The sequence below is a fragment of the Tigriopus californicus genome, chromosome 8 (genome assembly GCF_007210705.1).
Source record: "Tigriopus californicus strain San Diego chromosome 8, Tcal_SD_v2.1, whole genome shotgun sequence".
In the NCBI taxonomy this organism is placed as follows: Eukaryota; Metazoa; Arthropoda; class Copepoda; order Harpacticoida; family Harpacticidae; genus Tigriopus; species Tigriopus californicus.
In genome coordinates this window covers 8,837,200-8,855,255 of record NC_081447.1, presented here as the reverse complement: position 1 = coordinate 8,855,255, position 18,056 = coordinate 8,837,200, and the positions used below count along the sequence as shown (strand labels likewise).

The 18,056-nt window shown below is 40.8% G+C and overlaps 1 protein-coding gene across 1 annotated transcript in view; it reads right to left on the bottom strand.

The window, feature by feature from the left end:
* Positions 1-3,054: 3,054 nt before the first annotated feature.
* LOC131885899 (zinc finger CCCH domain-containing protein 15 homolog) overlaps positions 3,055-18,056 on the bottom strand; it is a 38,581-nt gene continuing 23,579 nt past the window's right edge. Inside the window, exons 4-7 of the mRNA XM_059234093.1 lie at positions 12,933-13,055; positions 12,587-12,853; positions 3,570-3,729; positions 3,055-3,276 (exon numbers count right to left, since the gene is read on the bottom strand). Of these exons, the coding sequence (XP_059090076.1) occupies positions 3,173-3,276; positions 3,570-3,729; positions 12,587-12,853; positions 12,933-13,055 (654 nt within the window). The 3' untranslated portion in view covers positions 3,055-3,172. The remainder of the gene's footprint in view (positions 3,277-3,569; positions 3,730-12,586; positions 12,854-12,932; positions 13,056-18,056) is intronic.

Genomic DNA, 18,056 nt, shown 5'->3' with positions numbered 1-18,056 from the left:
CTATATACCCCAAAACCACCATACTATTGGTCCAATAAAAACATTTCAGCTCCTTGAGTTTCAATTTTTACTAGGCTAAATTAACTATAGTAGCGCTTGATCTCCACGTTGATCCATTTCTTGAACTTTTCCTTTCCACTGAATCAATACTTCATATGGCAACTTATGCTCAATGGGTTGGATTAAAAGCATAGGTAGTTGACGTGAGTCCTGGTCGGTCAACTTAAATAAAGCTACATAGTTGTTAACCACCAACAAAAGCTCCAACAAATCAACATTCTCTTCCCTCAATTGGTCCAGCTCAATCGTCATTTTGCTTGGTAGGTCTCGTTGTCTCCCAAAAATTTGGTGAAGGTTCACGATTGCCTCTTCATAGAACCGTGGGACGATGCAATTTGAAGAGCCGTTCCTCTCAAGTGACGCTTCAAGTACGCCAGCTTACTGGCTAAATGATAGCAAAATGGCTGGATTGGTCACAATCTCGGTGTTGATGGATAGCTGCAGGGCCTCAAGTTGAGCCGCGCACTTCTGCATATTGACCACACACCTCCCATTTCGAGTCATGCCCAGATGATGGAAATTTCTGAGCATCTTGCAGGTGACTGAAATCGGGTGGTGATCAGAAATTTTGAGATGCCATGTGTACCCAGTTGCACCTACTGCGACTATCAGATAGTTTCGTGAACGCACATAAGACTGGGTAAAATTTAGTATCGTCGCATTTCAAAATTTGTGTTCACGAAACCACGTGGGGTACCCCGTTTTCCCATAGCAATCAGCTTAAAAAGTCGTTCGTGTTTATTCTTCCTTTTTAAACCAGAGGGTCTAAGGAATATAAGAATACGCTCAAAGATGCTTGACTTTCCAAAAGGAAAATCAAGTCTGAAATGATGTGCACGGAGTCAGTTTTGCCACTATGTAACAAGTATATAAAACAAAAAAAATTACCATTTGTTAATCGAGATTGATCTAATTCAAGAATTGACTTACGTCAATCAAGAATTTCTTGCTCATTCCCGTCAAGGAATAAAATTCAATGCTCAAAATGTCACAATTGAAAGCCACCCCCAAAAAATAAAGCGACGGTAAAATGCCACCACTATAATTTTGACAGCCCTGTTGCTAATGCTGGACCACCATCAGAGCCTCTGAATCTCGCGTTTATAGATCAGTTTTGCGTTTTTTGCCCAGAGCTTTAACTGGAATTTTTTTCACCAGCATTTTCAATTCATTCCTGGACGTACTTGACATGTAAAAAAAAGACATAAAAATGAACTTTTTGATGTAAAAAGCTATTCAAAGGGATAAACATGTAACGTGAAAGTGTGGGTGAATGGTGTCTGGAATAATGAAAAATGTGAACAAAATATTAAAGCAACGCACAAGCAATGTTTTACCATCTTTTTGCATAATAAGTAATAAAATAATGTGATCTTTTGTGTCTGACTCCAAACGACAGGCGCTTTTCTTAACAGCTGTTTAGAGACATTGCTTCCCTCTACAATCGAATGCTTTACCCGACATGACCAAATTTGCATTCACCATGAATTTGTGGAGTATGAAACGAGCACAATTAAAGCATTTCAACGGACTAAAATAAAAAATCAATGAGAAGAACTATTTAATAAGATACCCTGCCATTGGTACTGGCAACTGGTCTTGCACTATGATAATATTGCACATTAGGCGTGGAACGACAGGATGAACAACCATTCGACAAAAGATGAAATGTTTCATCCTCTGATCAGTAAGTCGTTTGATTGAACGTAGAAAGTTCCGTAGAAAAAGTATGAACAATATATGTTAACTGACTCAAGACTGAGGTTTATACTCAAACTCAAAAAAAGAACTCAACATCACTGTTTCGCATATTGCCTGTTGTGTGCCACCTCTTATCATGGAATGAGATCATAATTTATAAGTCAAATTGAATTAGAAAATCCCTTTGCTGTAACCACTCCATTTGTCAGAGAGTTTCACAACCAGAAATAGTTGTGACATTTGCAAAGTTTCTGGTTTCCGAATTCTGGATACTTTCTCCAGTCTGAGATTAATAAGTCTTAATTCTTTGACCATTGCTGAATTGCCGATTTCTCAATCTGTTTAATGAGTTTTCCAACATATGCCCACCACTGTGGTTGTCGCTCGTTGTCCACGGTCCCACAGTGACCTGCGCGCATTTTCCCCTCCTACTATCCATTTGAAGTCCTTGTCGCCCCACCTCCTCCTCTTCATAACGTAGCTTACTGCTGCTTCCGTGTTTCCCTTAAATTGTAGTTTAACCGAACTTTGAAATCTCCGAACACTATCACTTTTTACGCGAAATCCCCACTTACATTGATCGTATTCCGCAAGCCATTAGTATGAGGAGTTTGTTGATCGAGTCAAAAGTCGGCTTCTCGGTGTTTTGGCGGGAAAGATTTGAAAAAGAGTATTCCGTCCGCATTAACCCAGCTGTCCCTGGATGAGCAAAAGGCTTGGTTGATCCTCCACAATCATGATGCCAATGCCTGCCAACTTCAGAAGAGGTCTGATGGGGTTGGGATCTTCAGTTCCAATCGAGATCAAAGCTTCAAAATTTGGATGCCAATTGCGCCATGTTAAGTTGCGTTCTGGTTCAAGAGATTAAGCTATGGAACTCACATGAAATGGTTCCAACCCTAGAAACTGGAGCCGACGGTACGAAAGGAGGAGACACCTTGTTCTAGGGCTTAAAAACCACCGAATCTATTTTGAAGTATTGGAAAATGACATATCAGATCGAGGCACGTCTGTGAGTAAAATCGAAGTATGAGCCTGAAAATGTAGGGCGATCATCTAACAGAGTGTAACCAAGCTCATAGATTTCTAGAAGACTTTCTTTAGATGTCCGTGCCAAGCTCTAACTCGTGGCAAATTGGTTACTTAAGGACGTCGCAAAATGCTGATGGTTGAAGCATTGAGTGAAATGAGAATCTAGGGTTGGGAGACAGGGATGGATTCACGAGACAGAGTTTGTGTGGCTGACCAATTAAATGGTGTTGATACGACATTGAAGAATTAAAGAGACATGAGTTAAGACTATCCTTGAAAGTTCTTGTTCATCATTTTGAAATATAGAATTGGTTACATCTCTCAGAAGTTTATGGTAACTCATTTTTCTCTGAAATTGAACCTCAATGATAAACCTCATTTAAACGTCTAAGTTGGTTAGGTCATCTTCCAGATCATCCAAATCTTCGTCTTCAAACAAATCTTCGTCGATAGGCACCATCTCTACCTTGCCAGAGGATGTATCTAAAAATATGTGAAAAAGTATGTTAGAAGTTTAAAGATTGACGTGGAAAGCTTACGAAGGTGTAAGACATAAAAGACAAGAGGGTGATCTCTCTTACAATACGAAATATTTGTCTTTTCTGTGTTTAGTTCTTGATCCACTTGGGTATCAAGCTATTGTTACTTAAAGATAAGTTGCAAAATCTTTATATTTGAAAAGAAAATATTTAGTCTGACCAATTACTTCATTTCATTAAAGGCATGCCATGCCTACAAGGTCAGGTTTAAAGCATCACCGTGTTATTTCATAATACCTTTAAGCCTGGCAAGTTGATCATTGGTACTTTCATCGAGCCCATCGTCCATAATACCGTACTCATCAAATTTTATCTCGTGAATTTTGACACTTCGATCTTCGTCATAATCGCGCTCCATTTTGGACAAATCGAATGCTTCACCATCGTCTTCATCATCCTAAAATGAAAATTATTGACCTGAATTAATTACCAAAAAGAAAACCATTGGACAAATGTTTGCAAAGAAATCATGAAAACTCAAAAGGCTGTTGTGCCTTTAAGCACAATCAATTAAAATCCATTCGTTTCATTACTTACAATTTCAATCTATCCTGCTAGCAATAACCTTCAGGGAGATAGAATATCTCAACAAAAATATTTGGTAGTCAAAAGCAAATCGCAGCCAACAAATCCATGCACAAGTCATGGAAATCAGGTTAGTTAAGAAGCTTGGTGTAACTCTCAATCAAGAGGATGGCATCCTCATAACAAGTTCACTCTGAATCAGGCTTTTCAATTCAACCATATTCGATTGAAGAATACAAAAAGTCCTTCTTTTTCCGTTCAAAATCTAAATTAAAGATTTCATTCCCGTCCACGACGGACCATAAAATTACCCTTCCTTAGCCCCAACACTAGGCATATCACAATTATGCATTGAGGATTCTTTTAGGATTGGGTGTTTGAGACTTGATCAAATAATAACTATCTAGACCGTGCAATCATAGAAGATGTATCAATATTTTTCCGGTTTAGGGTACTAGTATTGGTGGATTGACCCTCGCCCACCCAACGCCGGTAACCATCACATCGTCAATTTCCAAATTTCGTTAGGCAGTGTCACGTCCGGTATCGAATTGGTTTTCAGACTTTGGGTGAGGTTAGGGTCTAAATGTTCCCTTTAGAGAAATGTCGGAAGAAGATTTGAACCAGGCATTTCTCACGCTCTAGGAAACTGTGGTAACCACTACGCCACGCTTTTTCCCCCTCTTTGATTTTTTTTATTTCCACAATATGTTTTGTTAATTTTAGTAATTGTAAATAGGTTCAAGTTTTCCTGGTCTTTTGTCATGAATTGGTCGACATGAAAGCATGAAAAAGGTAACAGATATTTGATACCGACCTATTCTTTTCTAATCTAGTATAAAATCAATTACATCTCCAATTAAATTTTGCTTGATATGAAATAAAATCAATCTTTGTCGCTCCAATTGTTAGAGTTTCGGCAAGTTCACTTACAAGCTTAAGTGCAAATTCCGGTGTTTTCTGGTGGAAACTTGCTAATGACTATAACAAATAGAGGAAGAGGCCGGGAAGGAAACGGGTACATGGCTCTTGATGGCGGTGAGGACTGTGCTTTTATTTACTTTGAGGTCGTTAGGACTTTATTCTTCCGGACTTCACAGTAGAATCAATCAATAAATCTATAACAAATATATAGCAGCACAAGCGAGAGAGCAAAAGGAAAAGACGGACAACAAATACGGGAAAAGCATATAAAAGGGCGTACTCTTGTATCGTTAACTGTAAAACGTGTGAAATAAAAAAACAATAGAATAAATAAATGGCGCGAACCCTAATTAGTAATCCCCCCTCCCGTCCTTAGGACTCGGAAGTAGAACTCTGACTAGTCTCGCAACCTAGCGATCGGCGTCTGAGTCGAGCTTCTTTGCGGTATTTAATTAAGGCATAAGTTGCTGCTTTATCAGCTTAAACGGGCGAACCTACGGTCATTCCAGAGGGTGAGGTAATAATTAATGTTGGCTGGGACAACGAAGCGGGAATATCCCTCCATTAGGACGACACCCATCATTCACATGGCAGGCCGAGCGAGAGAGCTGCCATGTGATTTCGTAACAAACAAACAAAACAATGTTGGTGAGAGAGTTAGTGTGGGTGGTGGCCTTGGCGCCGAGGACAAGGGTGTTCACACTTTTTGTGGAGGGACTCCTGCTCCTGGCGTCCCTGTTACTGTTGTATTGGCGCCCCAAGGAGGATGCGGTGTGAGGGCGGCCACGAGATGAGTCACATGACTCGTGGCGGCCTCACAATCTCTCTGGAGATCAAGATTAGTGGGACGAAGAGGAGTAGCGGCACATTGACTTGATGTGTCCGAGCTTATAGGGGATGTCAAGAAAAGGAAATTCAAGGAAAAATGTGGTCCGGTACCCTGATTTTGGGCATTTTGGGGAGAGAGAACTAAGACAAACATCAGTCAACTCACACCATTTCCCCATTGAACTTTCAATAAATGAGTGATTTTGAGCAAGTTGTGTTACAAAACCCTATTAAATGAGCATATTTGGTGTTTATCAGTGAACGCACTATCAAATTGCCTCAATACCACAATGCTAATTGCCTAGACAAGCATGAAAAATGGAAAAAATGTCAAAATCCAATGCATGCACAGTGCGGTTTGGCTGGGCATGTTGTCTTTGATTTTACTCCATGGAATAACGTCAGTTGTCCATGAACGCGTTTACTTGACTAGCCCTATTGCAACTGAAGTAGCTCTTTTCCTGACAGGGACACTTCGCCCCTTGGGAGTGACAGGGGGACATGCACCCTCGGGACACCACCTCCATGGCGGCTATGACGACGGCGGCGGACTCGACTTCGGGGGTGTGGTGGACGTTGACGGCGTTGGTGATGGACTCGTGCATGATAGCTGTGGTGAAGAGCTACTTCAAGGTTGAGCCCTTCACCTTGCAAAGTTCCTTGAAGAGGTCCATCTCCATTTGACAACCAACAAGGATGAGAAAGACAAGAAAAAATACCCATAGGTCCTCGCAGTTATGGTGTTGAGCTCTGCCTTGTCGGCGTGGTGGGAGAACTCCGCCATGTAGTCCAATAACGGGCGCCCAGGCCCACTCCTGTTGAAAAGAGGGTACAGGATCAGGAAATACTTGAAATTTGAGTGATGGCGTCCTCAATGGTGGTGGTGGCAGAGGTGGTGGTGGCTATCTTGGGGGCGATGCAGGACTCTAGCACGCTTGTTTGGACGTCGTTGGAAACCAAACTGATGTTGGACGACTTTCCCTACCAGTGAAAGTGGGTTATCCACTTGAGCATTTCCAGCTTCGAGGACATGGTGGAGAGGGTGAACGGCTTCAAGTTGCTCACTAGCTTGAACTGAGGGCCGCATGGAGTTGAACTTGAGATGACGGCGGATTCGCGGGGTCCCGGGTCATGAAGGCGAGGCCAACCTGTGTGATGGCCTTGACGACCTTGGACAAATGGGCGTCCCAGTGCGCCCAATTACTGATATACCTACCTGTCGACGTCCTTCATTGTTGGGACCTCGTCATTGGTGCCATTTTTCTTCAATTGCCTCCAACCATTGCTTGGAGAGTCAGGCGGCTTCCAGGACGTCGTATCTCTTCTTGATCTTGAATGTGCTAGCGGCCGGTGTGGCGCACCATTGAGTGATGTTGGTGGCCAGGGTCAAGAGACTGTTCTTCAAGTTTATCAAGCTTTGAAGAATCAACATTGCGATTTGGATCCGGGTCTGTGGACAGACTGGATGGCAACGGTGATGTTGGTGTTGTAGTATGTGTCGACGTTGGAAGAGAAGGCGTTGACGGCGGAGTGTGCAGTGGGCAGGGCATATCCAACATATTAATATCAACCGGTGTTCTTAACATGGATCACAGGTGATTGAGATTCACACCCTGACTCTCAGACTGCATTTCCTGGATTGTTGGGGCACTTGTTTTGACACTTGTCGTTCTTTTCATGTAAAAAAAGTGTTAAAATTACCATCAAATCAGGTACACCCAAAGACACAGCCAATTGCTCAAACGCCCAAGTTGTACACCAATGCAACCACTAGTAAATTTGGACATGCATTGTTTGGCACAACTCCTCTGCCAAATTAGTGAGGTTGATATATCGTCACGGATCCATGACGTACACTGCCAGAGTGAAGGCTAGGAAACAATTTTGGCTTTACCCTCATCTAATCTAATACAACCACCACCAAGGATCCTCGCCGGACATTCAAACAGGGATCATCAAATACAATAGGAGACCAAACATGAATATTCCCAATATGAATTGGAACAAACACTCCGCTAGGTCTCCACTTACATCGGTGGGAGATGTTATATTCATGCCCAATACCCTCAGTGTTCTTCTACTGAATAAAGCAGTCTTGCCGAAACATTACAGCAAGGTATTTGAGAAGATCATGAAGCTCAAACATGTAGAGTTTCTTAAAAGCTATGAAGTGCTTCCTCCAAGTCAGTATGGGTTCCGAGCACATTTCAGCACGGTTACTCAACTGATTGAGCATATAGAGCAGGTCTTTGAGGGACTAAAGAGTCATGATTCAGTCAATGTGGTCCATCTGGACTTTTCCAAGACCTTTGACAAAGTAGATCATGGCCTTTTGTTGTATAGGCTTCATGGCATTGGTTCTCGATTGGATAAGAAGCTTCATTCATGGTAGGTAGCAAATAGTTCAGGTTGACGGGTGGCTTAGAGACGTAAATAAAGTCGAGTCCTAAAGACTGCCATTTTAGGGCCTCTCCTTTTCATGAAACTCATTGCCCTTCATCAAGTACTTAATATTACTGCCAGTCTCTTTTCTCATGCTGACAACGCGAAGTTATTTTCTGGTAGATGACCAAGACTCCAGTAGCCTTGCAAAGGCCCTAGATCAAGTCTACTCTTGGGGCGCCAAGAGTAATATGGTCTTGAAAGGATTCTTACCCTGAATCAAGGTATTTAAACAAATAGAGGTAGGTCCGCAGTTTGATAATGCGGCTTATAACTCTTGAGAGTTTTTAGAAACCTTTAGAAAACTTATGCTGTTTAGTAAAATTAAGGACCCGGGCAAATGATTAATCTACTCTAACAAAACAACAAATACTTGGAATCTGTCAGCAACATCCTTTCCCTTTATTCTCATCAAAGAGGAAAAAAAAGTGGGATAAGCAACATAATTTACAATGGAGTCATCATTTCAATTCTTTTTTATTTAGTCAGGTCCTAGACTGAATATTAGGGGGTTTATCAGTTGAAAAATCGTATCATAATAGTATTAGACCATCAGACATGCCAAAATCATCACAGCATCAACATAAGTCTAACTTTATTACATAATAATAAAATTACTTTGCTTAAAATGACCCATCATGTCATGAATGAGTATTTTGATTTACTGTTTCAAGCGGGTGCATTCCCTCAAAACGACATACTTTGAGGAACATATTATAAAGATTTACTTATACTCGGCAATCAAATTGATTGCGCAATTGTTTATCTTTTTGGCCCTGTCATGGTAAGTTGATGATCAAATCATCATAATTTGAAACCTTTCCGACCACCATCATCAGAATTGATGTCATTATTTAAAAAAACTATCATTAGCCTATGCGTCTCTGGGACACGGGGACTGACAGCACAAAAGAGCGCGCGCAATTCAAACGGAAAACCGTGTCTGACCCTCTGCCCTGAATTATGTCCAGCTTTTTTGGGCGTCTAGCCACAACTACTGGATTCAAATTCCTCTGAAGCTTTTTTGCCAATTACAACTCTTTTAACAACAAAGTCTCCGACATTTCGGAACTTTTGTCCATGTCCCACCTTTTGAAACAAAATCAGAGATTGTTGCTAGACTGGAGCAAACTTCCTCAAAAACTGAACCTGGCCTAGTTCTTCAAACCTTTCTTCAATAAGAAGCAAGAGTTTCTGCAATTTGGGGTCAATTTTCATCTTTGAACTTGAATTTGACCTTTTTGGCCGGCTTTTGAGTAAGGGTCAACCTTATCTCAAGAACATAATCTGACAGATTACTAGGTGTCACATGGACATACTCGAGCAGATCAGGGTCATTGGAAAAGACCAAGTCCAGAACGTTATTTACTTTGGTGGCTACACCTACATACTGAGAGAAGTTGCGCAAGATCGCAAATTCTTCCAGCTTTTCGAAGGACGGAGATGCCGATTTCGAAATGGGAATATACTCATCGGGACTAGCCTCCCACTCTTCGACGTTAGCCGAATGTGCATTGCTAAATAAACTTTACGTGCAAAACAACAATCCCAATAAGGATTGACTATGTTTTTTCTCCGAAGGCGGGATTCGAATGCTCGCCCTCTGGGGAATCATGTCGTGCCTCTATCGGGTACAATAGACAACTCGGCTATACAACTACAGAGTAGCCCACCTTCCTAAGTGACCCCTTGGAATCACCTGGGGTACAAGACTCGGACCGATACTTTTTAAATTGTATACGGCCCTGTGCGCGTAAAATGCAGCACTTCTTGATTTAGCTTTGAAAGCACGCGATGCAAATAATATCGTAATACAAGGTTATGGAATTGAAGGCAGTCAATAACTAGGACCTTCAGCTTGGATTTGATATGGGGTTACATAAATTGCTTTGGCTAGCGACTATATGGCTGAACCATTTAGTTTCAAAATTGGTGCCCCACTGCCTCAGGAGGAGACGTGGTGTAGTGGTTTGCGGTGTTTCCTAATAATAAAGAGATCCCCGGTTCAAATCTCATCCCCGACCTTTCTCAAGGAAACTTTTAGACGCTAGCTACATCCACAGACGGAGAACAAAACTGATACCGAACTTGAAATTGCCCATATGGTTCGATTGCATGCTTATGCTCATACCTACTATTCTAGTCATCTCACAAAGCTCCCAGTGAGAACATGACTTGGCGTAGTTGGTTTGGCCGGCTACTGTCCTCTGTCCATCATCGTGTAGCTCTTCCCTTTGGGGATTGAGCGTGGGTTTTCCTTCAAGTTGGAGTGTGTGGAGGAGAGAGCCTCGCAGCTGGCAAGAGCCCGGCTGATCCGTGAGCTCTGAGTAGAGGCCAGAGCCTCCCTCTGTTGGAGGACAGCTGCCCGGAGCCCTGGTGTGGAGATCGCCCACTGGTATGCCCACCAGTGAGGAATGCCAGCCAGGGCCTGGATTTCCCACCATGTGCGGATGGCTCCGTGATGCCCAGATTATTGGTCCGAGATGCCTGGATGTTGGTCTGTGATGCTCAGATTGTTGATCCATGACCCGCCGAATGACCCGTGACCCCGTGGGATGGACCCGTGACCCCGTGGGATGGCCTCATGACCCCGGTTGGCTCTGTTGGTTCGTGACCCCGGAGGGATCAGTGTGCTGATTGTTGGTCCAGGATGCTTGGATTGTTGGTCTGTGATGCCCGGATGGTTAACCCATGATTCCGCGATATTTATCCCTTCCCAAAAAGGGAGATGGTGTGATTGTATGCTCATACCTACTATCATAGTCATCTCACAAAGCTCCCAGTGAGAACATGACACAATACGAATTTGGACATGGATGATGTGATGGCTGGCTTTGCTGGCCGGGCGAGGGGCTCACCCCTCCGACCCAAGAACTCCCAACCAAAAAGAAGAATTGCCAAAGGTATTCACTTAGCATTGAAACCATAGCGACACCTGTTGGATAACAACTTTCGAAGCGGTGAAGCCAACGTGAACCCTAGAAATGGCTTGCCATTTCTAGCGTGAGTACTGAGAGTGCCATTAATCGTATTGCCACAAACATGCCTCTCCATAGGTGGTTCGAGCCCAGGGAAACACATACTGAGCTAAAAACTTGCGATACGCGTCGGCATTAAGGCTCTCGCACTCATGAACTCTCACACCTAGAACACGAGGTCGCACTTTTGCCCATTAGAGCCGATGATTGTCTAGATCAACAAGTTCGCATAGTGGCCCTCATTTCCAATATGAACGAAATCATCATCTCGAGCTCCTTGGGACTTACAGAGTGACCATAAGGTAGACAGTGAACCTGTCATAGTCTTGGCAATCTCGGTGGATGTTATTTCCGCGAGCGGATAAGGCAAGCAAGGCTGCTCTTTGTTGCTCCATGTAACAAATGACGTTATTCAATGGAGTAAAATCAAAGACATTTCAAAAGCATTGAATTTTGGCACTTATTTCATTTTACCTGCTTGTCTAAGCAAATAGCAGTATTTTTGCCAATTTGATATTGCGTTCACGGAATTACACCAAACATGTTCATTTTGTTGATTTTTGTAACAGCTCACTCAAAATCACTCAACGGTGCGAGTTGATTGTGATGTTTGTCTTTGGTCTCCTCAAAAATTCCCAAAATCAGGGTGCTGGACCACACTTTTCCTTGAATTTCCTTAAGTTGACATGCCCTATTATGTGGGCGCAATGAAGCCTAATCGTCTAGGACAAGCGTGTCCAATTACTCGAACAATAAGGACAAGTTATAGTCAGAGCTTGAATCATGTCGAAAAAAAAAATAACACGTTACAGATACTTTTTAGATCAGCAAATTCAAATTCGATTTCTGATCAGATTTACTTTCGAGTAGTTGTGTAATCACATTTTTGTGCCTTGAATCTATTAACGACATCTGTTGGTGTACAATAAATAAATGAATCATCATTATAGTTATTTTATACATTAAATTTTGAAAAGATTTTGCCAAGATCAACTCAACATTGTTCTTATTAAAAATAAAGAAATCGGCCCAATCAGACTTGTATTTACCGGAGGCTGGCTCGCAAAGCTTCCTCTGATGTGAAGAACGTAAACCACTTTTCGTGTAGCGTAGGAAGCCCATGGAAAGCTCGATTTTTGATCCAAAATAGTGAAAAATGCAAAATCATGCAAATCTTGCAAAAAGGTTTGAAAATGTGAAAAATAATGTATAAGCATCTTATGGACAATCCTGATAATTCGTGACTAAAGTCACATAATGTCCAGGAAAGAAATTGCGCTCATGGCATGTTACTAGTAGTTAATTTAGCAATCTACCGTGCTTCTTCCCCATTTCCTGATTTCGTCTGGGCTCTCTGACGTTGGAAAAAGAAACCCCATAACTGATGTACTGAGCATATACTTAAATTGAGTTTTAAAGCCCGGTGGATCACCTATTATGATACATAGAGCTAGAATTAATGTTAAGTCGAAACCAAGGCTTAAGAGAGGTGGTGCTTCTTTTGATGAACGAAAAATTAAATACCATGGTGAAATGACTAAAATTTACAAATCTTACCTCTTCAGCCACCATCTTGGGATCAAACATGAACATTTCTCTTCCGGATAAACCAGTTTTTCCTCCAGCCAAATAATCATCCTTCTTCTTCTTACTATCTCGTTTCTCAGCAAGAGACCTTTCCTTTAATTTCCGCTTTTTCCATTGGACGAACGTCTGAAGAGTGACCTTGGTTAAATCAGATCGCTTACTTAGTTCAGCTCGTTTCTCTTCAATTAGTTCCTCTAAAGAAATCTCATCATGATCCTCATCGAGTTTTTTTTTATCCTATAAAGTCAATCAAAAGCAGAGATCAATAAAAAAATTACTTTTTTAACAAGTAATGGTTTTGTCAACAAGGTGTTACCTTCTTTAGAACATAATCAGGTGGTAATGCATGCTTGTACATGCAATCTTTTCCCCCGTTAGGACATTGCCAAAACCATCCATATTTGTTGTTTTCTACGGCATCAATGAAGAATTTGCAAATCTGAAAAGTAATAGGAAATTAAGGCACCATTATTGGAGGCACATCAATTACTGAAGAGGCCCTTCAAGGCATATTCTAGGTCGATTTTGGTGCCTTTAATGATTTTTTCTATTATTGATTTTTGACGAAGCATTTAATCTCACATCATATCACTTGTTACAGCATTATTAAACTTATTTCGCAACGAAGGCGCCATCTGAGATAAACTAAATTAAATGATTAGAAAAGACAGGTGCGAACCCTTGAAACTAATTACGGCTAACTCTAGTATGACGGGTTGATAATTTAATTGCACCACTCCAAGTCAGTTTTACCAATTATCTATTTCATATTTCATAATCTATGATATCATATCTATATATAAATCAATTAAAGGCTGCCACAGTTTCATCTTTCACTCACCGACAACGTAAAGCTTATTTACATTACGGACTACTGTAACTAGTACGACAAGCGTCCCACATCAAAGACTCTTTCATTAAACCGTAAAAAATAGGAATTGATCGGTCAAATTTTGCACCTCTTTAATCAGGCCTGTCGAAAATGCTAAATCGGCCTGAGGCAAATTTCAACCAGGAAATGATGTTTTTGAGCTTATTACTTTTTGGTTAATACGTTTATTCGGTCAGTTAGGTCAGTAGATCCTTTTGTGTGATGATGAAACTCTTTCTTCGGCAAATTTTGGTAAGGTACAATATAATCTTTCATTTACTTAAAAAAGGATATTTGAAGATAAATCTAGACTTAAACAATGAGAAATCAAGCCTGAAACGATGCATATGCACAGCGGGTCAGTCTTGCCACAATGTATTAAGTAAAAAAAAACGGGCTAAAGATCATTTGCCTAATTACACTTCTCCAATTTAACCATAGTCTTACCGCATTTAGGAATTTCCCCCTCACTTCGGTCACGGAATAAAGTTCATGGCTCAAAATTTTAAGATTGAGAACACCCAAAAGAAATACTGCGACAGTAAAATGTCAGTGATATTTGGCAGTATTGTCAATACTTTTCGACAAACGTCAGAGTATCAATTTTTCATGCTTTTGTGTTAAATTTGCCTTGACTTTTCCTGGAAAATATGTCACTTGAGATCAACATCCTTTAAAATCCGTTCTTGAAAGCTAAAAGTCTGGGTAATAACAAACTGCTGGATTAAGTTTTCGATTTATATCAGGCCAAATCGGCCTCGTTCGGCCACACAAGACCAGTGAGAGATTAACACGAGGTTTCGTGAGCTTACATTTGGAACTGCGTCAAAAATAATACTTGTAACCCTGTCTCTGCTGCCTCTCCCACGGTCACCCTACGATATCGATTCCCGAGCAGGAGTCACCCTGACGTCGGAGGAAAACCAGACTAGAACCCCAGTACCGTCTCAATATTTATGTTTTAACACGCATCTCGTATTATACTCGTATTATATAACCATTCATTTTATTAGTACTGGGGATTATATTCCTTGTGGCGGTTAGAAAAGCCCGTGAAAAAACAAACCAAAAAAAACCACTCATTTTTTTCACTGCTCCTCATTTTTCATTTTGCTCCAAATTGACGACAATAGACAGCTTAGTAAGTCTTTTCACGTTATGATGATATCAAAACTTCACAAGATGTAATGTCACGGGTCAATAGGCCAAAAGTCCTTTCCATTGAGTGAGGAAGCGCCCTCTGCTTCGTCTAGGTGCGGACAAACAAACATATAAACGAGAAAATACGCTCTATGATGCCATACTTTCTCAAAATATCTTTAAATGAACAATTTATTGCCCAACTATTGTGACCAATGAAAAGCCATCAGCACTCCTCGAAGACATTCAAATTTGCTGTTAGTAAAATTACGAACAACTACAATATCAAAATAATCCTTTTAGAGGAGGTTGTATACTGTATGATTGATAACGCGTCAATACTTTACCAATCATCGTTACCAACAAATTAGTAAATGTATGCATAATGCCTATACACCATATTTATATTTTTTTACGCCATGATATGAACAAAAGTCGCATAAACATTTGATTGATTGACTAAAAAAAAATAATCTTCATATAAATGTGCCACATTATGCTTGTCATTTTCTTATAAAGTCGTAGGCTTAAATGGACAACGTCTCAGATAAAAAATTCGTTCTTAACATATTTCTATATGGTCAAAATTGTAATCTTGAATCTGAAGTATGCAGTAAAAGCTAAAAATAGTTCGAAATTTCACTTAAACATAAACAATTAACAACTATGATTTCCTAATTGTCAATAATGAGTTCACTCAATTTTGATCTTGAATCTTGAGAAATATTTATTATGACTTGATGAATAAATATTTGGTGCGTATAAAATAATTGTTGCAAAAACGACAAATTTGAACTGTCAACTAAATCTTCGAAATATTGCAAAGACAACACTGGCTGGTGTTGCTTTCTATGTTTAAGAAAAACTGATCAACAGTCTTAAATATTGAATAAGTTTTGAGTGCCAACATATAATGTTTGTGATGTATGTGTGTGGTTGAATAAATGGGAATTGCCATTTATTCACCCAAATTAATTTGTTTTTTCACAACTCTTTGGTAAGACATAATTACTTTAAAACTTGATAAGTTTGCTCATTCATGTTGATTTTTAGCTTTAGCACTTTATCTCTGACGTTGTATTGAAGTACATTTAGTTCGAAATTGTTGTGTGTGGAGTTCATGGTTCTTTAGTTTGATTGTATTGGTCATTGATGGTCATCAATCTTTGATCACTAGTGTATTGATTGCATTTGTGTTAGATCAGTTTGTTGAGTTTATTTTTGTGTTTTTGTATTGCTTTCCTAGTTTAGGTTCTTTATTCCTTGCTTTTCTTTGTCCCTTATTTCTTGTTTTCTATTGCCATCTTAAACTTGTATGTTCAATTTGATATGAGGTATTTCATTCCTATTTTGCTTCGTTGTCCTGTGTATCAAGGCAAGATTTCATAGCCTTTTCGTTTTCCTCTTTTACTCGGTCTCTCGATTTTGTTGCTAATTGATAGTTCCTCTGCATTCATGATGTAATTTTTGGAAAAGTCATTAAAGAGCGTAGGGAATGTTTAGATTTGGTCTTGACAGGGAAGGATCCATCCGTAGTCAATAGGCCCTTTATCATACAGGCTTTGGCTGTCTGGGTCAATCAGACCAGGGAGCTGCTTGAAGAACAGGCTCATCCAGTAGTTGCGAAGTCGACTTATTTGACCAATGTTGACCTCCTCTTGAAATAGAGCACAAAATGATAGCTGTAGAGAAAACAGTCTGCCCTGTTTACGGGAAGCAGCCATGTCCTGAAGAAGGAAAAGGCTGTAAGTTTAACCACCCTTAAAGGTGTCAAAAACTTCTCAAGTTCGGCCTTGAGAAATACAATGGGAAGAAGGGATGTTCGGAGGTAGATTGTCCTTTTTCCCACCCATATATGTCTCGTCACTCCATGGGATTCAAGACGTGCTTTTACGTACGGTGTACCTCTGTCCACGTAGAGGGAGCAAAGGAAACAAAGGTACAGACAAGCTCAGTCTAATAGCTATAGAGCTGACCCTATTATTAAAAAGTCACTCCAACCAAGCAGCTTGAGACTTTGCTTTGAACACATTTTTGTTTTTGCAGCAGGGTGTCGGGCTGATCGACTTCTCTTGCGTTACTTAGTTTCGACCAAAGCAGACAAACGAACCATCAACTCACTGGCTCCCTAAATTTGGAACTTGATTTTGAGAATCACTTTACTAAATGTGTTCAAAGCCGATCCCCATGGCATACACTAGGCAGCCGTGAGGTAGCCAAAGAATCTCAGAAATCTCGTGAGTGTCGTTTCTCTGACTAGTCCTCTAATTAAAACTAATCCCACTCCCCCCCCTTCCTTCACCCGTTTAGCTTTCTCCCTTTCTCTCTCCTCCTACCTCCCATTCTCGCTCCAAATTTCCCCTCTTCCCTTAAATACCCAATCTACACCCATTCCTATACAAACCCTCCCTCCTAATATTCCTTGTCCCACCCCTATTCCCAAAATACGTTCCTCTTCTCATGTAGCTGCCCAACCCATTCCCAAAACCCAACCATCCCCATTCGCTCATGCTTTGTCTCCAGTAGACCGTGGCATTGTTGATAAGCCAGATTTTTTACGGTTTGAGAGGATGGTCCACGATCTTGTGAATTGATCCGTCAAAAGAAAGGCCCGTAAAGGGTACATTGTCTGATTTCAAAAAAAGACAGCACAAAAGTTAAGATCTTTGAAGAGCTAGCCGTTGAGAGAAATATTTCATACATCTCTATAACAGAAACCTGGCTTCGGCCAGAAGTCATAGATGAAGAACTAACCATAGTTGGTTTCAACTTAGTTCGTTGTGATAGGGTACGTCCTGATAATCCCATAATTCCCCATGAGGGTGTATGTCTATATTTTAGGAATGATCTGCAAATTAGTCATGTACAAATGTAGAATGGATAAGTAGAGGTCTTGGTTTGTCATATCCGAGGGCTTGATCTGTCTATTGTAACAATGTATAGGCAGGCCCCTTCTTGTTCTGTAAGCTCTTATATCTGTGGATAAGGCAGTGTGCTCGAAAGTTTTCTTTGTAGGGGGCTTTTATTTCCCGGCTAGCGTCGTAGAGTGGGAGGCTAGCGCCGATGGGCATATTCCCAGTTCGAAATCAACATCTCAGTCGCTCGAAAAGCTGGAAGAATTTGCGATCTTGCACAATTTCTCTCAGCATGTTGGTGTAGCCACCAGAGCAAATAACGCTCTGGACTTGATCTTTTCCAATGACCCAGATCTGATCCAGTATGTCCATGTGACGCCTAGTAATCTGTCAGATCATCATGTTCCTGTTCTTGAGATAGGGTCGACCATAACTCAAAAGCCGGCGTGCTATAGAGTAAGACCGGCCAAAAAGGTCGGTCTGGCTAAGTTAAGTTCAAAGATGAACATTGGCCGTTGATTATAGAAAGGTTAGGAGAACTGGACCTGGTTTCAATTCTGAAACAGGAATCGTC